Source organism: Trachypithecus francoisi, unplaced genomic scaffold (assembly GCF_009764315.1).
Source record: "Trachypithecus francoisi isolate TF-2019V2 unplaced genomic scaffold, Tfra_2.0 Lachesis_group19, whole genome shotgun sequence".
Taxonomy (NCBI): Eukaryota; Metazoa; Chordata; class Mammalia; order Primates; family Cercopithecidae; genus Trachypithecus; species Trachypithecus francoisi.
The window spans coordinates 30,694,644-30,717,878 of record NW_022681464.1 but is presented as its reverse complement, the minus strand read 5'-3'; the positions used below and the strand labels follow the sequence as shown (position 1 = coordinate 30,717,878).

The window sequence follows — 23,235 nt, the reverse complement described above, 5'->3', positions numbered from 1 at the left end:
TTAACAGCACTATCGGCGTATTAAACAGTATAATGTGAGAGCCATGAAAGCATGATCTACAGGGTTTGCCTTCTTCAACTTAATGCTGGTGCTCATTTGAAACACTGCACAAGCCCATTCATCAGCAGAACTGATGCATTTTAAAAAGTCCTCATTTACTAGCAGATAAATGTGGTTAGAGAACCTTTTTAGTGCAGAAATGACTGAAAACCTATTTGATTTTACTGTTCAAAATTTGCTTTACTATGGCTAGGGAAAAAAAAAAGAGCCTCACGAAACATTTAAAAGGCCATTTTGAAATAATATGTAAAAGCTAAAGGAACATAGCTTTGAAACAGGTAGGGGAGGGTATATTTTTCACCAAAAATACATCAAAACAAGGCAACAGATTTATAGACAGCTGATACAGCAAATATATTCATTGAATCTGGAAATAATATCTCAAGTACATATTATATAATGAGATTACCCACTGAGACTCTTGCCTGACTGTGACACTGTTGGCAGGTGACTTCATTTGCAACTACTCATAATTGCTTTTTTAAATGGGTGAATATTATTTTGTATACATGAAGATATTTCTAATTACAATTATGCCTTTTGAATAAGTTAATAGAATATTTTAACCTGTCACAGTAGATAGAAAGTAGGAATTCTCTTTGACAATGTATTTCTTTTCTTGAAGAGATATAATATAGACTCATTTAAAGAGAACCCCCTTTCTACTGGAGGCCTGCAGAGTTCACATTTATTCAGTAAACACTGTAACAATGATTATCTGTCCTCCCAGTTCTCAGTGGAGACTCTTGCTTTTGAAAATGTCTTGTGGTGACTTACTAAATTCAGGCTATTTCAATTAGTATTACTGCACATTAAAAATTAATTGCATTACTGAGTGGATTAAGGTTTAAATTTCAATTCTACAGTATGTGCACTAGAAATGACAGCTAAAAATCAATGCTCTTTGGCCCACAATCGGAAGTGTGTGCGGTTGAATAGCGTGGGACTGGCGTCACCGGCCAAGCAGTTTTAAAAGACTTGATAGTTCTATTGAAGGTGTGTCAGTTCTAATCCTGGATTTTAGTTTGAATGCTGCGCAGTAGCCCAGCCTCAGAGAGAGAAAAACAAAACAACAGCTGCACTAACAATTTGAAAACAAAAATGGACACAGGTACTAAAATTATGCCAACAAAAGGAGTAACAGTGCCCCTAAATACACATCTAATTATCCCTTGGTTAAAAGCTTGTTCACAATTCTGTTCAATAACAGAGCAGAATCTCTGACTTCAATCTACATTATTTTGCTATTAGTTACTGGGTAAAAACAGTAGATCGGGGCAGGCAACAGGCTATTTTGTAAAGAAAACAACTAGTGTATACAATATTCATAATGACTTTATCTATGTCTTAAGGAAACCAAAAAAGATATTGAAAATACAAATCTTTTCTTTAAGAAATAATCCCATCTAGACCTCTATTTTAAAATGAATTATTAAATCTCTTTGGGGAAAGGGACAAATTAGGATGGGCAATAGTTGATCATTTTGACTACAGATTTATAACATCTATACGAAATGGGTGAAAAGAAATGTGTCACTTTTATTTATAGGAAATTTGTTCTTTTAAGAAGATGAAGATGAGAGACATTATGAATGAAGTCAACAAAGAGGCATCGATAAAGAACTGCCAAACCACCCAGGGTATCTGGTTTTGGAACTGAATGGTGATTGGTATGTGCATAAGAGAAAAAAATGATGTCTGCAGTGTTCCTCAAGATCCCCTCCGTGTTGCACCGGTGGCCAACAGCAAGTTCGGCAGCAAGAGAGTAAAGAAGATGGGAAGTAATAATAACAATAAAAAGAATAATCTGGTGCAAATGGACCCCAAGGTGTAGTTGTCATCCCTGTGCAACCATCACCCTTCACTGCAATTTACTGATGTTGCTTCATTACAATACAGCATATAAAGGGGCAATGCACAAAGTCACTATTTAAAGCTACACGGTTAGAAGCAGTGCATCCCACCCTAGCAGGCACTGTTATGGGAGCTATGTCAGATTGTTCAAAAGTGAATTGACCTGGAAAAAAAAAAAAAAAATAGAGGTGAAATCTGAATGCAGCATGGTGCTAAATTTGGGGAGAAAGAGAAGAACATGTAGCAGGAAAAAGTGTTTCCTTAGTGAAATATTAAAGTGATCCCAAATTAATCTGAATTAAAACCTCCTTTGAGAGTGTAACAACTCGTGGCTTTGCTAAAAGGAAAAGATAAAGAAAATGATGTTTCCTGTTTGGAAAATATAAACAGGCTCTCTATTTTCTATCTTCATCCCTCATGAAATGAACTGAAACCATGTTTCTAGGTAAACGTGACACTATAAATTCAGGTTAATACGACTGAAAAGAGAGAACGACTGATTCTTCTAATTTTTACCTGCCGTAATTGAAAGTCTTACTTTTCAGTCAGTGCTCAAAAGATGCCCAGGCAACGTGTTATGGGGAAAAAAAAGAGATTCTCTCCTCACCAAGGATCATTGAGTATGTCATTGGTTAATTTTTGCTCTATGCTTCTCATTAGCATTACCCTCAAGTTTCTGGTTATCATATCCGAAATATTAAGACATAATAACTACGAAGGTGCAGATAATTGGATATTAACCAGAACATACTTGACTGGGCAGGAGGTAGAGCCCTGCTTAAACTAATCCTGAAATATATTAATCACCAATTAATGAAAGGGTTTCAAATTCACTTCTATTATAGAACACCTCCGAGTATCTAAGCTTTTTCTAACAAAATGACTTGGAATAACAGGGTAGAAATAAGAAATACAGCCATCTGATGATGGCTTGAATTAATTCTTTACAGCCCGTTGTCAGGTAATCATGAAAACTATAGTTAAAGCCTTACTTACTCTTTACAAAGTCTGATGAAAAGAAGGAACTCTTTTCAAAGTTCAGTGGCCTCTGTTTAATATTCCAAATTTATTTCTTCAAATAACAGAGCCATAGCTAAATATTTCATCAGAGAGCTGTCAGAATATTATCCAAGTCTTCCACCTCTAGACCTTCAGCTCAATAACAGATGTACTCTTAAAACATAAAGCCAATTAATGGAAGCCTGGAGAACTCCAGTGAAGATATGCTACATACACAGTGAACACTCCATGGTACTAGGTTGATGAATTAAGAGATAAAAACCTTGTCTAGTAGAAAATGTCACTCACCACTTACTTACATGGAAATAAAGTAATGCTAAAAAAAAAAAAAAGAAAGAAAGAAAGAGAGAAAAGGAAGAAGAAAACATAAAGAGGAACAAATGGAGAAGAAAAATCACACTTCTGTATGTTCCATGTGGCTGCAAGATAGTGTCTGATATGTACGTCTAACAGGCGTTTCATTAGTTTGGTTTAAAAAGCCTCACTATGCTCTGTGGAAAAACTCATATAAGTGCTCACTAAGTTAGATACATCACTAGAAAAATGCCATTCATCTTAAAGAAAAAAGTAAAATTTCTAAGAACATTATTTTCTTAAAGAACAATGTTTTCTTAAAGTGTGAAAAGAGACTGTTACCTCTTTTCATACTTAAAAGATGCAGTTCCCCAAAACTCTGAAGGAGACTTACATTTTTATGCCAGAGGAAACAAGGCATGTGAATGAATGCAATGCAAGTGTGAACTTAAATGATACCATTTCTCTATTTCTCCTGCCTTGATTCACTTAATTTGACGAAATAGTAAGAAAACGCTTGTTATCTCAGAGTTTTTTTTTTAATTCTGTTGTTTGTTGACTTTAATTTTAATAACTCTTAAATAAGCACTCACAGCAGATGGACTTAAAATATGCTGGCAAGCAGGCCCTTTTATCAACAATTTTGCCATAGAAATACACAAACATTTCAATGGCTCTTCATTAGCAAACAAATCAACAAGTGATATTTTAATGCATGACTTTATTCCATCTCTGTGGGGACTGCAGTTGAGAGTGTGATGTACAGTACAGAGAAAGGAATCATCAGCCACAATGTCCCAGGGCTCTCTCCATTGAGGACTTCGCAGCCTCTGCTTAAAGACTGCATTTAATTGACTGATAGACAGTAGCTTCTTTGTTCACAGAAGACAGCGAAGTAATGGCAGCTTGAAAATCGTACCATCTACAGGGTCTCCTGAGACTAGTAACAGGGGGATATGTGTCAGGAATAAATAAATAATCTAATTATTAAGCCACTTCCTGTCAAGTTAACTCCAATTTGTTGGCTTTTGAAGGCAACAAAACGAGGCATTTTTCCTCATTATGCTTCTCTTTTTATACCAGTGGTAATCACAGGCGGATTAAAGGGTGCCTGATTGGTTTTTTTGTCAAGGAACTGAGAAGCAGCCAACAGTACAGAAAAACAGAGTTGGGGTTAGAAGAAATTTCATGCTTGTCTCCTTTCCAGCTCCCTAACAGCCCACACGGCTGCCCCATACAGAGCTGCCAGCTGTACAGCAAATGTGTACCCCTCCAACTGAGGCCTACCGGGCCACAGGCGCCATCCTGAGAGCTGTGAGATACCTTGCAATCTTGGCAGGTAGCTACTGCTGTCATAGGCATAATTCTAAAGGTGACCTACGAAACCCCATCAGCTCACCAAATGCAACAATATGAGCAGCTGAAGTTCGACACCCACTCTCCATATTGGCTCCCTTTCCTTTGTTTACTGCTATTAATGGCCCTGAAACTAGGAAATAACCTATGGAAATAGGTCATCAGAGACCTTTTCCTTTGATGTGTGTGAACCGATTCTGTGGAAATAGGTCACCACCCGTGTGTGTGCATGGGCAAGCAGGAATGTGCAGGGATGTATATCTTTTTAGGTATTGCTGATGACTTTTAGTGCCCTCCATTCGGAAATGCTTTGCAACCTTCATTCAGAAACAGATACCCACGTCTGATAATGAACATATCAAAGAGTGAGTGAAAAACCAACACATTGGTGGTGCATTCTACAGGAAGTCAAAGGTGAGGACAAAATGAGATCCAGAAGCCCTGCCATTGTATGTCAGCCAGTCACATGACCGTATCCAACTGGTAGGGCCTCTCTTCCTAGCGTCTCTGTGCTGAGCCTAGGAAGACAGGCTGGCATCCAGTAATTCTCCTTGAGAACAACATTTTTCTGAGGCCCCTTTAGGGGCAGTGTGTTCTAAAGAGCAATAAGACATGGAATCTTCGATCTATGGCCTCAGCCACAATCCTCAGCCTCACAGAAAATTAACATCACAGGAAATGTCTAGCAGGCTATCTTTGGGGTTTATAAATGTGAAAATACACTAACTGCCAGTGTTTTTTATTCTTGTAAATCAAAACTGCTAGACGCAACCTAAAACACATGATTTGTCTTTTAATAGCTTAACCCTGAAATTGAGTGACAGACCTGAAGATTTTATCCCAAGTTCCTTAAGAAATGACAATCCAAAGAATCACGATGAGCTCTTAAAAACTCTGCCTTCCTCCAAAAAGTCATTTTTCTTTGAGTTTCTTTTAAATTGTCTTTGTTTTTAGGAAGGCTGATCATATGGAGCCTTGGTAAGTTCCTGTGGCCCCTCTTTGCACTCAGTAAGCAGTGCAGCTATGTTATATTTATGCCCGCGTATGTCCTTTCTAAATACATCTTGAATTTTTGCTAAATTGTGCAGATAATTAAACCCTCTTCATATTTACAGTCTGCTTCATTGGTACCATGAATTCTGTTTTCAGTTACTGTCTGCAAATTCCCTCTCTGAACAATTTCATACTAAGCAATAACACTTCATTTTACATAAGTTTTATCTGATGTCCCCATACAGAGCTGCCAGCTGTACAGCAAATGTGCGGTTCTCAAACTGAGGCCTACCAGGCCACGGGCTCCATCCTGAGATCTATAAGGCACCTTGCTGTCATTGGCAAGCGTTCCCTACTATCTCTGTGACCATCACTCCACACTGCACACAACTTAAAATCATCTGATTATTAGAATTTGTGGCCCACACTCCATTTTATCCTTTATTTAATCTATCCCCAGATCACACATTTGTTTAAATGTTTTGGCTGGTTTACAAATCATGCAGCCATCTGCACAGTAGGTGTGACACCATTTTTTAGACAAAAGTTACGTTATAAACAAAGATAAAGTCATTTGAAATGCTTTGGTGTTTGTTATTCTGCCTGGTTCACTTGGACCAACTCTAAGAAATAAATAGAATTATCTGTGTAAATCGATGAACATCTATGAAAAACAACACCCAGCAGAACGCCCAGCTTGCTCCATTACCTACGTTAATATCATGACAGCTGAGGAGAGATGACCTGGCCCACTTCTCATCTCTCCTGTACAGATGGCTATTAAAGAGAAAGTATCCCTTTTGTATGGTCCATGTAGAAACCCTTTATGGGCTTTTCAAATAAGCCAGCATTGCCCACATGAGGGTAGCTTTCTGTTACCATTAAACTGCCCAGATTTCATCTTTTTTAATCCAGCTCTTGATGAAATAAGCCAGTGTTTTATCATATTTAACACCAAATGCTTGTTTCTTAATTCTCTGAATTTTGTAAGCAATCAAAGATGATTTTTTTTAAAAAAAGCGTTCAGTCATCTTCTCATTGAGAATGAATGTAAATCAAGATTCCAGAATATCTCAATGATTTTGAGCTTCTTAGGATAGCATGGAGATTATAAACACATATGTATACCTACACATATAGGCATTATTGTTGATTCATTTCTATTCATTCTTTTGAAACCAGTCAGTGAAAGCAAGAGTTTAAAGGGCAACATGGACCTTTCTCTTCCATATATTTGGATATTTTCCCTTAGGACATAAAATCCTAAACTACTATGGACCTCAAAATACTGGTTTTAGTCTTTTCTAAAGCAAGTGCACTCAAGCTGAAATGCTTCAGAGGTGATACTGAATGCCACAAAACGATAATGAAGATTAGTCACATAGTACACCACCCACTAAAGAAATGAAAGGAAAACAATGCCATTTGTGACCTTGGGCACCAAACAAATTGCAGGATGTATGAATGCCACCTGCCACAGAACAGACTACAATTTCACCACACTGTTAAGAACCGATTTACTCATTCTTGATGCCTTGACATCAGTGATATATATCACGTGTAACACAACACATAGAGTATATATGTTCCCACATATGCTGGAGAAGAGCTTGATCTTTTCCTGGTGTTTTGAAAACCGTGATTATCTATAAAATACTGAGTATTTATTAGAGATATAAATAAAAAGTCAGTATCTTTGCATCAGTGTTTTCCTATTAGCTATCCTTTACAATCCCAAATTCTAGTTCTGCTTTTCTAAGAGATAAATATATTTGCTTCTTCAAAATGCTTTAACATTACACTTGATCTATCTAGAACATGTTTATTAGTGACCATTTCTGGATTTTCCTATCTTTAACAAAATGGGGTATTCTGACACTAAGAACAATTTTGCCATTACAACACTGTTCTTTCTAATCAGATGAAAAAAATAAAATTTATTAAGTAACCATTTCTAAGTATATTTTAAAAAATAATCCTTATGTAAAAGGCTTGTACCTAGTCCATTCATTTTCTCCATCCATGAACTTTGAAAGGGAGGGCTGGAAATGGCCATAGCCATATACTGACTACTTGTCCTCCAAAGTCCATAACTATAGTAATCAATTCCAAGGATAATGGTATTTCTCCCCTTTGATCATTCCTTTGTCAAGCTGACTGGCCTTCAATGGTGAGTGTACTGCTGGTTGTCTACCACCAGCCGCTCGCAATTTGCTCACTATGTTTCATGAGACAGTTGTTTGTGGCTGTTTGGAACACATTTGTCTCTTTCGGGATTTATGCGCTAGTTGCAATGCCAACCTCCATAGTGATCGAAATTTCTTTCTAACTAAAATAGATAATTAGAGGCTGGTAATTATTGGTCAAGAATTATCAGAGTGAAAAAATTAAGCTTCTCATAAATAGTTCTTGGCAATGTCATCTCTTTATATTATCTCATGCCTAACAGCCCTTTATTCAGAGCACTTACAAATTTACTCTACGCTGTTGAGCCTCATAATTTTATATGAGGCAATCCCTTCGCTGGGTTAAACACATTTAAATTCTCTTGTTTCATCTCTGTTTGCGCTAATCCATACCAAAGAAAAATAATAATAACAGACAGCTCAAAGAGGAAAATAACAATAAATATTTACTATGCTGATAGAAAAGAGAAGGGTGAATAGGAAATTAAAGCACCTAATACATCCTGGTATCTTGTTGTATTCTCAGGTCAAAAGCCAACATAAACTATGTGAAAAGAACAAAGGAAGAGAGGAAAAATTTTCTTATTGGCACAGATCTTTAAAGAGGGAAATCTTTTCCCCAGGAAAGCTCTTAAAATGTTTTGTAGCTCTTTTTGTGTGTGTGTAAAGAAGGAAAGAAACCCCTGAATAGTCACTGGTATGATTTCTTACTGAAACTGTGTCTAAATGTGGTGAAGAGGGAGGTTTTCTTTTTTTCCTTAATAGACGTAAGTCAATTCCCTAGTGCATTTTTATCGAGTAATTATTCTCGCAACTCAGACCATGTGTCCACACCTTGCTGCAAAACTGCACTTAAGAAGGGCACCTCCGGTATGTACCTGGTAGAAACATTGATGGTTTCCCTTTCACAAATGTCCCTGGCCAACAGCCTGAGACCAGCACATTCAGAAAGATGCGTGGCAGTTGCCTGACACTAAGATTGCACAGAAACATAGGTGCCACAGAAGCAAATGCAAATGACTTGAGTAAAGAAGGAATTTAAAGTTACACCTCATTGGGTCATCTGTAGGTCTTGTTTTCCATCAGGTGACATAATCCTTCCTCTACATTGATTGAAATGTAAAACAAAATCCGCAAGAACACTATATACCCTCTTAACAAAAGGAGTAGGAGGCTTTTCAGATAGTCCCTAATCCCCCTTCCTCTACTGAATGTCTAGTTGAGATTATTTTTTGATTAGACAAAAAACACACACAGATACACAGCCTAAAAATACCTACCCTCAATGGAGGAATTCTAGCCAACAAAATAATGCTGCCTGCCTCATTTGAAAGACTAAATAGCACATTAGAAGAATTCTAAAAAGGGGTATCTTAGCCTTTGTGACGCCCTTCATTTTTGCGTTTTCTCTCTCTCTAGATACTAACAGCACGAATAGGGTGTAAGGACTTGAATGCATGGTCAACAGATAAAACAATTAAATGGATGCTACTCATTTATTTAGGCCTCAAGTGCAAGAGAATTACACATTTTTATTATTAAAAATGGCATGAATATTAAATAACTAGACCCTCTGTGCAAAGGAATGGAATATGCTTCTCTGATGAAAGGTGAATTGTTAAATGCTCAGGTCCCAAGAGGTGAGTGTCTTATTAATCCACTATAAGGTAGAAGGGAAAAAGCCTTGGGAAAGCACTAATGATGCAAGGAATATAAAATAAGTACAAACAGGAATGATACAAAGCAATTTAAAAAGAAGACAAAACAAACTGATTAATGTTTATAGGCAAAATGATACTAAAATTGGAAAATCAAAAAGTACTGTTATGCTGAATATTCAATAGAAATTCTAAATGTGCAAAAGAGTATTAACATTGTGGTGAAAATATATTCAACATATTCATCTGAGTACTGGGACAAATAAATCCAGAAACAAAAATACGTTTACATTGAATAGAACTAATAAGAAGCATGACCACAAAATTTCACTGAATTTCCCATGAACTGCAAACTTCTATGAACTGCTTTCATTCAAGCCTATCTAAAAGTGCAGCATGAGGTAGAATCATGAATGACTGCCACCAACACAGTCTACTCAAGAAATAAAGAGACGGGAAATATTAACATTTATCATGTGGCAGGAATTCATTTTTTCTAAGCCGCTCCTCTCCTCTAAAAAGCTGTTTTAAAAGTTTACACAAGGTATTTTTCACATTCTCAAACAGAAGGGAATTTCAAGGAAACATTTGAATCTCTCCTACATGTTGCCATTATCTTCTAATCACTCACTAAAGTTGTCAACGCTATATAAAATCCAATATTTTAGCTGCTATGTATCAGTTCCATTTTGCACAAACAAGCTCTTAGTCATTTATAAGCAACAACCCCCTACCTATCATTTGAAAACCACAAAGCACATCCTATTGAAAAATTATCAATTTTCCAACATGCTTTTGAATTTATCTTCATTAATTTATACAAGAAAAATGGAAGTTTTGTGACAGCTTTAATGATCAGAAATGACAGGTGAACAACCTTCCACAAAGCATTCTTAGAATACTTCTAATTAGTATACAATAAAACTTGTTCCTCCCTGAAAACAAGTTCATAGTCTAAAATGTTGAATTTTCTTTCCTGTCTTACAGAGTTTCATAGTAGGAGAGTATGAGGTTAATTTGACTTTTTAAATATTGTAATTATTTATGGTATTATGAAATACCACGAAGTGAGTATGAAATAAAAAACTCATAGTATAAAAAACACAAATGAATAACAAAAATAGCATAAAGTAACAGCAATTGTCATTTTACTAGCAGAAAAATGATCTGCTTGATAAAGTTTAATTGGCTGGTAAAACGCTTAGTGTTATTACTAAGTGCTTATCAAATTAAAAGACATAGGCACTAATCTGTGAGGAATTAAGAAATAATGGGACAATATGAATAGGTTAAAAAAATATCCTCTTAGTTTTTGCCCATGTGATACATGCAAAATCCTAAAAACAATGGCCTGGAGTAACTTCAGAAATCTTTCCCCAAACCACTTTTATAAAAGTCTATCGAAAATTTGGTGGGGCATAAAAAAAGATTACTGAATTCTTTACATGATCTTTATGATCATGATTATTTCCAGGCTGTTGAAACCATACATATAAAACTATTTTATGGCTATTTAAATTATTTATGTTTCCCTATCACAAAAACTCACTACTTTAGATTTTGATACAAAGATGCTTAAGCAACACACAGCAGTGCCATTACCATAATAACTTCTGAAATTAAAACCTGTCTAAAACTCTATGGAAAGCTAACATCCAGTTCATTAACCATTCCTGTTAGTTTTCAATAATGCAAAAATGATTAGAAGTTTAATTTGTTAATCACCTGTGTTTTGACTGGCAGTAGATATATAATCCTCTGCAGAAGTCTAAACTAGCCCTTGCAGAAAATAAAATGAGCTAATACCTTATCAGGACTAATAACAGAAATTAAAAAAAAAATCAATCATGCCGAGGAAAACCATTGATGGTTGAACAATTAATTCATCTTTAACTCTGTTTAATGGTGATATACACAAGGAGAAGAAACATCTATCTGTAATAAGGTTTAGAGTGTCACTCACCAATCATGTGATTTGCAACATGAACCTGAATATCCCATTCATTGTAGAAAACCATCTGACACTTGATGCATTGATAGGTCTTCTTCTGAGAAAACAAGTATAAACAGAGTTACTTAGACACATGGACTCTTAATTGTTTCTTTGTTTAAAAAACATTCTTCTGAGATGCTGGTCTTACCTATGTTGCTAAGAAACAAACTAAACTACAGGACCACTTGGCCCAAGTTCCACGAATTCCTTACTTACACCGTATGGCTTGATCCCAACACCACATTTTCATTTGCAGACATTTAGAAGAAAGAGAAGCACATAATTATGGCATAATATATTTTTAAAGATCCCTAAACTCAAAAACAGAAGGTTTTTAAAACCAGAAGTATTACAGAAATACAGTTTTAAAAAACATGAGTATTAAAAAAAAAATCTACAGAGTTTCAGAATCCAATGTCTTTCAAGATCAGGCACAATTTCATCCTGACCAATATAACTAGGGTATTGCTTCTAGATATCCATAAGTAATATGGCTAATAAGTTAAGATTCACAGATTCCAGCTAAAATATTTAGAGATACAATTTTTAGCTAAAGTCTACAATTTAAATGACGTTTTAGAAGTTGCTAAGTATTAGCATTTAAATATGTACTTCATCCTATAAAGAAATAATATCATAATGAACATTCTAACACTATTTTATGTTACACAACAGTCCTGTGAAGTAGATAGAGCAAGATTTTTATTACAATTCTTATAGCATAAATGAAGAAACTGAGGTCCAGAGAAATAGGAAGATTTGCCTGATGTCACGGTGCCGTACAGCTGGGAAGAGAAATACTTTCTTTTGATTCTAAATGCTGGTAGGCTCTCTGATTTCTGAATCATAAAGCAGCCATTATAATTTTACATCTTTATTATTGAGTCCCAGTACCTATTAGATGAACTCAATAAATAGAGTATTAGTTGTGTTTTCCAGAGCACATACTTACATAACTTCCTTTTTGATGAATCTTAATATTTGTAATTAAAAACCATGTTGGGGGACAAAATAAACCATTATGAAAATAATCCATCTTTAAAATTTCCCAAACATGAGAAAATTACATTTGTAAAATCACATAAATGACATTTTCTTACAAGCATTTTTTACAGAATTATCGTTTCATTTGAAGTCATATAAAATTGTCTTACAAATGGCATTAATAATGAAATACCAGCCTGTAAATTACAATCAACTTGAAAGAACTGAAGTTCTTTAGAATTTAACAAAATCAAAGTTAAGCACAAACACTTAGCATAATTCATTTGAGATTTAAAATTATAAATGCCATTAATATAATTTTTTCCTAATTATTGTAATTTAACATAATATTTTCTTCTGCAACAGTGAACAATATTCTTTGTAAACCACACAAGTATAGGCATATTTCCACTGGAGGCTGTCTAAATCATCTGACGGTCTTTGTACATTAGGCATATTGCAAACTATGTGCTGAATCTAAATCTAACACGGATTTCAAACACCCTGACAATCACCAAGGAAGATTTACTACACTGAGCTGTTTACAAGATGCTTTTGATGGTGACATATAGAGCAACATGTGTTATGTAAATAACATCTATCCCTTTTTTAACAATATTTCCCTTTAGAACTAGTTAGAAAATATTTCTTACTCCCTGATGACCTACATTATATATTGTTTATTAGCATACTTCTAGCATTATTCCTGATATGTGACCTTGCTGAAAAACAAAGAAACATAAACTTAATGGCTAGTCTTTTCTCTTGTTAGCACAGTAAAACATGCAATATGTCGAAAACCGTCTCCAAAAATGATGACTGATGAATATGTTGGCAGAATATACTAGGGCTTTTTTTTTCCTAGTCTAATAATAAAGAATAAAATCATTTGAAAAGCCAAAATAATAAAATGCCAGCGCTTACTACTGTCTTCAAAATGAACTGACACATGTAAGTTTTCTTTTATCATCAAATGAAAATGCTTTTGCCACTACTGATAATTCAAACATTAATTCTCTCCACTCATAAAACAGTGTCTAAAATGCTATGTTATATATTTTTATTTAAAAAGCCATATTCTTATCTATAAGCTCCTAAATTTATGGCTAGATAAGAATTGACTGTGATCAGAAACAATGAACCGTGATTTTAAAATACTGAAGCTTGAACTCTACTTCACCATATTTTTCACATTTCCCAAATACAAAGCCATGATATGCAAATTGGTATGTGTTAAGGGTTTTCTTTTTAAAGGCATGCTATAAAATTCATTTTTACCCTCAGTTTTTAAAACGGTGATGTTAAATGACCTTTAAAGCATCTTTCATTACAACTATAGATTCTTTGCAAAATATTGGAGCGATCCCTGCACACCTGTACACCATCTTTAAGTAAAGGGATTATAACCTCTGAACAGTGTCAGCCTTGGGGAACTCATTCCCTTGGAGGTAAATTTATTCCACCTCTGTATGGCTAAAATTATGAGAGAATTCTTCCTAATTCTAGATCCAAATCTGCTTTTTCTGCTACTTTCACCCATTGGCCCTAACTCTGGTGCTACAAAGAAGAGGTTGAATCCATTGTCTAATATGACAATTACATTAGCCCCTTTTCAGACTGAACATAGGGGCACAATGTAAGAAATGAATTACCTCCCATCCTGGTTACCTATCTCCAGGTCAATGTTTTAAGAAATAGAACCCCAAATGAAGCTCGATATTCCAGATATGATCTGACCCTTGCAGAGTACATGAGGATTGTCACCTCCCTTAGGACAATTACCTACATTTATATAAAAGACAACAAAAAAAGTCAAGTGAGATAATTTCTTTTAAAAGCAGATAAAAGTAGAAACAGAACTTCCATTGTTTGGGCCCCAGATTGGCCTTTATCAACGCTTAAGTTGTCAATTTACTTGAAATGCTAATTTAGTACATTTTTAAAAGAGACTTTTTTTTTTCATTAGCCTTTTTAAATGTGCTACTTGGGAGTGGGATTGTCATTTCCTGATTGTTCTCTTTTGTTTTCTGATACTGATAGATGTAATTATCAAGGATACAACTTTTTCCTAGCACCTCATTATTTTTGATTGATTTTGAGAACAATTTAAATGTGCCTTTTTGACATTCTTGTTTTCAGTTACACTCTGGGTAAGGTACTCAGAGACTTTTTAAAAAGAACATCTCATAAATTAAAAAAAATGATTAGAGAGGCCTAATAATATAGTTTTAAAAAATTATTCTGATTAACCCTATTACCCTCCATTCCATCCATTAGGACTCAGACTTCACATTCAGTCTTACCAAATTTTAAAAAGTAATTTAAAATAATAATTATTAAAACTTATACTTTGTAGAAATCAAACTGCTTTGATTTCTTTTACCAAAATATTGAATAGATTTTAAAAAATCAGTGCATAGTAATCCTCTAAAACAGAAATGAAAAAAAATTAAGTTGTTACCATGGGAGGTGACTATTGCATCAATTTCTTTTTCTGAAAATTGGCAATGAAAGGGTCAGAAGCACCTTGCTTTTTTTAGGAGGAAGTGTAGGTTGTGCCTATTTGATGAGTGAAAGCTTTTCTTTATAGAAGAATGACAGCAGAAGGAATGACAAAATTAGATATTCACCATTTTGCAATGCCAAATAACATGGTTCAGGATAATCACTAACGGATGCTGAAACTAGTAGAAGACAGATTATTCTGAGATACTCAAATTTCATCCTTTGATCATTGCAAAGCGAACTATGTATCTTCACCATAAATTTAGCTAATGGTAATTACTCTAACCAGACTACTTAGCTTAATACCATTAAGAATGGAAATGACGTGACATTGTGTGCCTCTCAATGAGTTGCAATATGAAGTATACATTACCAATATAGTATCTTATCTAAAATGTGTACTTGAATATAATTAAGTCTTTAGGCCTAACAATCCAGTTTTCAGTAAATACAGCAATAGGGGAACAAATATTACTATGAGAAAAAAATGCAAATCCAGAATATTCTTTCAGAGAAACGGCCTGTTGTCTTCGAAAAGGGGAACAACTATTACTATGAGGGAGAAAAAAAACCCTCAAATCCAGAATATTCTTCAAAAGACATGGCCTATTGTCGTGGGGAAAAAAAGTGAAGAGATGAAAGAGACTGAAAAAGACTTGAGTAAATGTAATGTGTGGGTCCTGATTTGGGGGGAGGGAGCTGAAACAGCTCTAAGAAGGCTTTTGAGGCAATTGAGAATAATTTAGATATCAATCTGACTATTAGCTGATTATTAGATGCTATCAGGACATTACCGTTACCTTTTTTAGATGTGATAATGGTATTGGGGTCATGTGGGTAAACATTCTTTTTGGTAGGCGATGCATACTGAGTATTTAGGGATGAAATATTTGCAATTTACTTTCAAAAGTTTCAGGAAAAACATATATAGTCATATATAAGTAAACGGCTACATGTTAACCATCATAAACTCTAGCTGTATACGTGAACATTTTCATAATAAAAACTGGAAAAAATGAATAGAATAATTCAAAACATGTAGTTTTTAGCTCAGCTTAACCCCTGATTCACCTCTGCTATTCACTTTAGACTCCCATACTTGATATGCACCAAAACTAATTTGCACTTAGTTGTTTTAAGTAGCTTTGCAAACATTTTGGTATTTGTGAAGTTTTTTTTCTTTTTTTTTTTTTTTTTTTACATAAATCTAATGTATAGACTCTAAGAAGTCAGGAACCATAGCTCACATTCATTTGTATAATAAAATAATAATTTAATAAACTGTTTCACACTTTAGTATATAAAGAACTTGTATGCAAAAAAAAAAAAAAAAAATCCCTTGAAACAGTCCTGTAAGAGTAGATAAAGGAGGGATTATTATCCTCATTTATAGATTAATTAAGCGACTTGGCTAAAGTCATACAGGTATAACCAAGCCAGGATTCTACTGTCTCTCATACACTGGATTTTAACACAGTTTATATTCCGATCGTTTGCAGGTAAATTTACAATTACATTTTAGGTGCATTTCAAAAGGAGGCTTTCCATATAATTAAGTAGTGCTTTGGTCTTTGACAATGCCAGGAATGGTAGGAAAAGTAACTTATGAGAGTGAAGGAACCGCCTGTAGCTAAGTTAGCCTTAGGCTCCCAGTCCCAGACTCTTGACTAAGATTCATAGGATAGAACTGGCTCTTAATTCCCTAAGTCTATTTCAATATTTTCCCTTTGTCATCAATGTTCTGCAGTTTTCTTCTTTTTGCCATGTTTTAAACTGTACATTTAAGTGTATTTGTCTTGCTCAATACAAAAATAATAATTTCAATTTGAGATCTCATGTATGTCAATTCTTAAAATTTTCAGTGATTAAAATCACTCAGTTATTAAGTCTATTTATGACACTCTCCATTCATTTCCATCAGAATCCTTATTAGACATAGATGAGAGCCTCTTAGTCTATCCCCCATGTATTTTAACTGCCCTTTCATTCATATTTTAAGAATCTATTTGTCTTCTTACGTCCTACTCTAGATCACTTCTCTGTACTCTTACAAAACACTGATTCTCTCTTCACAGCTGACCAGTCTAGAGTTTATCCTATTTAGCAGAGCTTTTATTTAATATGACTATTTTTCATTTCCAACATTTCTAGTTTTAAACATTCAAATGCTTTTGTTTTACTTCTGCTTGGATTTGCTTCATAATTTGTTACTCTTTTCAGTGGAAATCATACCTTCATTGATCTTTCTGAGCTTCTAAACATACTTATGTCAAAGTCTTTGTCAGACTGTTCAAAATAATTAGTTTCTTCTTTTTTTCTGCTTTACTAGTGTTTGATTCATTCATATACTTTGGAATCTTGGTTGAAAGCCCATTTGTTGTGATTTTTTTTCCTATGTGCTAATTTCTTCCTTTCCAGTAGTTTCACCACTGGTTCTACTGGGGCATCCCAGGCTACTGTACCAGAGCTGGGTCTCGGAGGGGCATTTCCTGCCTATCTGCTGTGCTGCAGGGATAGAAAGACATTGCAAGGTAAATCACAGAGGCAACACATGGGTAATTCAGTTTTATGTCACAAAACTGTGTCTGTCTTCCTACTCCTTCAATCCTCCAGGTAAAATCCTAGTTCCTGGTAGTGGTCAACAGAATTACTTTTTCCCAGTCTCTTGCTGTGAACAAGAAAGTTTCACCCAGGCCCTGCTTCAAATAGTGGGTCTGGATTTGTCCCACAGGGATTAAACCCTAATTACTACTTTCTATTTTTGGAAAATGTTCAGCAGACCCCTGGCTTTAGCCTTAATAACCATGTGGTTTTCTTACTTGGTTTCTAGATCTCAAAGATGAAGAACTGTTTTGGACTTGACTACGTCCATTTGTTTTTCTGTCTTTATATTTTATCTGTCGTTGCTGTATGTTTGGAACATCAAAGCCAAAGTTACAGAGCCGTTTTTCCAGGATGTCCCATAGCTCTCAGCTCCCTTTATTTCAAGGCGTTTAAGGAAGGACCAGTGTCAGATTTGGTCACAACCTGAAATCAGGATATTGTACAATGATGCTATAAAGTATTCATTCCAAATATATCCAGCAGTCTTAGTAGGAAAGAATCTTTAGATTTTCTTTCTGTAATACTAACTTGTCATATAGTTAGTTGTGTGACAAATCATTAAATGACCCTGAGTTTCCTTCTCTGCAAATGAAAAAATAATAAAACCTACATCTTAGAGTTGATATGAAAAGTAAGTGAGAATTATATAAAAATGTTTGGTACCATGCCTACCATGTAGCATACCTGCACTAAACAGTAATTCTTAATGCTTACTTATTTATTAAAGGTACTATTTACTGTCTATATTACTCTTTGACAGGTTATTACGGGAATGGAATAAAATATGATATAAACTATCTGTTGTCAAAGGTGAGTAGTTTTCACCCTTCTAAGTGGACTTTGGAACCACATTAAAATTTCTTTCAACTCAAATCCACTAATTTAAATTTCATGACAATTAACAAGGGTTAAACAAATGTTTATTAAATAAAGCTTTAAAAATTAGTTAGCCCTCCATATTTCAGGATTTTGCATCTGCAATCAACCTCTAGTTGAAAATTTAAAAAAAATAAAAAATAATACAATACCATAAGAATAATCAAATAAAAAACCAATACATTATGACAGCTGTTTACATAGCACTTGTATTCAGTATCACAAGTAATCTAGAGATCATTTAAAGTATATGGGAGCCTGTACATGTTTTTATAAGGGACTTGAGCATCCGCAGGGCATCATGGAACCAATCCCTCATGGATACCAAGAGACAACTAATAACACAAAGAAAATCACAAGTTGGTGACAAGGTTGGGTGAATGGGAAGGGAGAAGCAGTAAGAATGTGTAAAAAGGTTTATGCTAGCTGGGAGGAAAAAGCTGTTTTCAAGGACTATAGCAATATATGTTACCATTCCAAGAATGAATATATTAATTACAAATGCAATATATATTTAAGAGCAGTAGCACCAGTATTTTGTTGGCAGGCAAATGGTTACTAAACATGAGTCAAAGTAATAAGCCAGCAGCTTTCCACAAATGCTCAATAACTCAGACATTCTACTAATTTAGCCTAGTCATTTTCTAAGTAATTCTGAATTTGTATGAAAATAAGTCACTGAAGAAGGAAAAAATGGTTATTGAAATGTCATGAAAGCCACTAATGATGAAAAGCCCAAATAATTCACTGAAAAACAAATGCATCAATATTCTAATTTGTATTCTTGTGATAGTTAAAAGGATACTATTGTCTTATAGTGGTGGTTAATGTCCTGAGATAAAATCCATGCAACACTTTACATCATGCCTGGCACATGGCAACACCTCAACAACCAAGAGATATTAACCGTGATCCCTAAACTCAAGGCATTACAATATAATTGGGGAAATAAAACACACAAACATTATACTGTTTTAAGTATTTTGCCTAAATGACATGGCAAAGCAGTTCAGGACCAAGTGCCTACTTTGGCGTATTGCAAAGAGAAGACAGAACATGTCAAAGACTGACAGATTAATACGGTCTGGAAGAGTTAGAAACCTCCCCCCGGGAAGAGATAGGACTTGATCTAAGTTCTAAAATGGGAATAATTTTCTTGAGTTTGAAACTGTTACAGGGACTGGTATGGTGGCTCATACCTATAACCCCAGCATTTTGGGAGGCAGAAGTGAGAGGATCGCTCGAGTCCAGGAATTCAAGACTAATCTGGGCAAGGTAGCACGACCCTATCTCCACAAAAAAATTAAAAAATAAGTCAGGTGTGCTGGCTTGTGTCTGTATTTCTAGCTACTTGGGGGACTGAGTCAGGAGGATCACTTGAGCCCAGGAGTCTGAGGCTGCAGCGAGCTGTGACCATGCCACCACGCTCCAGCCTGGGGGACAGACTGAGTGAGACCCCATGTACTACATGCCAGCCAAGTTGCTCACAGTTCATGGGGAATAAGGAAGACAATTCAGAATAGAGCCAGGGTTAAAGAAGATTGCTTCTGGCCAACTGACTAGACAAGAAAAGGAAGAGAAAAGAAAAAGCCTCTAGATACTTGTTTTAAATGACTGAGTTGCAATTTTTATAGTACCAGGGAGAAAAAATATTTAAGTCTATTAAATATATTTATTGATACATCCAAAGCTCATGCTGAATTGTGATTCCCAATGCTGAAAGTGGCCCTTGGTGGGAGGTATTTGGGTCATGGAGGTGGATCTCTGAAAGCTTGGTGCTGTCTCTATGACAGTGAGTGAGTTCTCATGAAATCTGGTCACTTTAAAGTGTGTGGCACCTCCTCGCCACTCTCTCTTGCTCCCGTTCTTCCCATGGGAGATGCTTGCTCCTGCTTTCCTTCCTGCAAGAGTCAAAGCTCCATGAGGCTTCCCAAGAAGTGGAGCAGGTGCTAGTGCTGCAGAAGTACAAGCCAATTAAACCACTTTTTTTTTTTTTTTATAAATTACCAGTCTCAAGTATTTCTTTATAGCAATGCAAGAATGATCTAATACATTTATTTTTACAAATAAAACCCTAAACTCCATGAAGATATAAATTTAAGCTACTACTATGTTTATAATCGAGTAATAAAGTTATGCCATTTTTAAAATGTTTTATTGAATTCTCTTTAAATATTAGATAAAATAGTATTAAAATATTTTATTTTCAAAGGTATACTCAGTAGTCAAAAACCAGGAAATAATTGAGTGGAGTCTTCAGAAAAATCTGACAAGTATGCACTAAAAACAACACTCAATGTTAAAGATGGAGCTATTTCCATGGGTCATACCAAACACATCTCATGGAAGGAATTTACTACCTTGAAGTTTGTGAATAAAGTGTTATTTTATTTCTAAGAATAAAGTTTACTTTAAGTTTAAAATTAATAAAGAACAACAAATAATCTTTTTTGAGTTCAAAATTGTCTCCTAACAAATTTTCTTCAAAATTTGTCTTTCTACACACTTGAACTCATTGATGTCTCACATTAAACACGGAAAAAACTGTGCCCAAGTTTCCCACAGAGGGAGATGCTTTATTAGACTTACTCTCCTCATTCACATTTTGGAGTCTCTTCCAAGGGACCAACTCATGTCCCTCCCTACACAGTCCACTGAGACCTTCCAGATAACGTATCTTCATCTAGATCATCTCATTTAATGTTATGGGTTCAGTTGCTGTTTATTTCTACACCATAAAAAAATCTACCTGAATAAAATCTCCCATAGTGTTGTCCACAGAGTAGGCAGTCAATACACTTTGTTTACTGACTGTTGAATGGACAATCTAATGAGTCATTCTACATCCATCACCTTCATTCATAAGGTACTACCTAAGATTGGTCTATTTCTGCTTGCAAAACTGCCTACCACCTTACACAGCACCAGAAATCAGTGAATTGGAAGATGATGAATAACAGACTAAATTGATGCTGTAGTGAAGGTTAAAAAAAAAAAAAAAAAAAAAGTCACCAGAGCACATGCTAATTATTTTTGAGCTAGGAAAAGGAATTTGTCTCTTATTACTCATGGCTATACTATTTTGTTAGTTCCTATGTGAAGAGATTTATAATTCATAGTAAATGCTAGTTAATTTCTTATAGTGACTGTTTTATAAATGTTCGTATCATTCAGGAAAGGTAAGCAATTGAAGGTGGGAAAATATGGGTTTAAATGATCACTCTTTTAGAAACAAACCTGAGACGGAAAAGATAAGTCAAAATTGGGGGTTACACAAAATTAGGGCCTATTTTCCTCATCAATTATTCTGATCATGTGATTGTTTTCATTAAAAAGCATTGAAACTTCCTTCTGTTTCACTGTTACCAAAATAAGGAGCTACGGCTGGCAGAGATCAAGGATGGACAGCTGGAGAGGTGAAGGAGTAGCAACAACATGTAAGCACACTGTATCACCATCAGATCACATCACATGCCCAGAGAGACCCCATCCAGATTGGTAGTATGACTTATAATCCCACCATAAACTAGGAAAAAGAAATTATTAGGCAGAACAAAGTATCTTAGAATCCATTAAGAAATACTTTCCTAAGCATATAGTTTCTGTCCTAAAACAAATTAGATTGGTTCATTAACTCTTTATGAGTACTTGGTATCATTTAATACAAAGTCATCATAAATTTCAAAAGGATAAAACAGACAAACCTTTTATCTCATTTAAAAAATTCTCTTATAATTCGTTTACAAGTTGTATCAGAATTATTTCAATAAAACTAATTCTAAATGGCTATAAGCTTTTAAGGCTACACAGAAGGCTCTTTGCTATTCATTTGTTTGTTTGTTTGGTTTTTGTTTTTTTTGAGACAGAGTCTCACTCCGTCACCCAGGCTGGAGCGAAATGGCATGATCTTGGCTCACTGCAACCTCCGCCTCCTGGGCTTAAACAAGTCTCCTGCCTCAGCCTCCAAAGTAGCTAAGACTACAGGCATGAACTACCATGCCCGGCTAATTTTTTTTTGTATTTTTAGTAGAGATGGGGTTTTGCTTCGTTGGCCAGGCTGATCTCGAACTCCTGGCCTCAAGTGATCCGCCCACCTCGGCCTCTTAAAGTGCTGGGATTACAGGCGTGAGCCAGAGCCACCGCGCCCGGCCCATTTTGTATCTACTGCAATACATAATTAGTTACACATAACAAATTTATATGTAAATGACTCATACCTGTTCACTGTGCAATAAAAATCTTTGCTTCCTTCTACTTCTCTTTAGATGAAGGCTCCCGTGGAGTCCTAGTCATTCTCTTTTGTTTCTCTCTCTAATGTATCCTTCCAGCTAGTCTTCTGTCAAAGAAATACTTTGTGTTCTGGTGGTTTCTGTCTTACCTACAAAATGTAGTTTTTCTTATACTAGATCATTTCATTTACCCATGTATGTGCCCGAATTACATTTGTCCTTTATAACTCTTATGTCCACTGAGATATTTTAATGCATGTCCCTCTTCTCTTAGCAGTTCTTACTTTGTTTCTCTCTTTCTCCATATTCTCATTCTGGGTTTGTCTTTTCTCATCCATTCCTTCCACTTGAACAGCTTTCCTACTGGGGCATGTCAGACTACCCTTCTTTTCTCCTTCAAATTACTCCTAAAACCCACCTGCTTCAAAAAGCTTGCTAGCAATTACACCCACACAATGCCGTGGGTGCTGACTTATTATTCCTGTTGTTTGTACTCTTAGTAAATTTTTTAGGACAGAGGTGTGTTTCTTTCACGTTACCTATTCTAGAACATGCTGTGCAATTACAATGTACACAAATGTGCAAGTGCTAGGGTTCTTTTAACCCCTGATTTAACTAAAATT

General features: G+C 35.2%; 1 protein-coding gene across 4 annotated transcripts in view; it reads right to left on the bottom strand.

Annotated features, from left to right (window-relative positions):
* The window catches only part of ZNF521 (zinc finger protein 521), a 294,684-nt gene that overhangs the window by 124,009 nt on the left and 147,440 nt on the right, over positions 1-23,235 (bottom strand). For 3 of the 4 annotated variants that reach the window (XM_033178089.1, XM_033178086.1, XM_033178087.1), the window contains one exon: positions 11,385-11,469. In XM_033178089.1, the coding sequence (XP_033033980.1) occupies positions 11,385-11,469 (85 nt within the window). The remainder of the gene's footprint in view (positions 1-11,384; positions 11,470-23,235) is intronic. The other variant, XM_033178088.1, reaches the window with a different exon arrangement.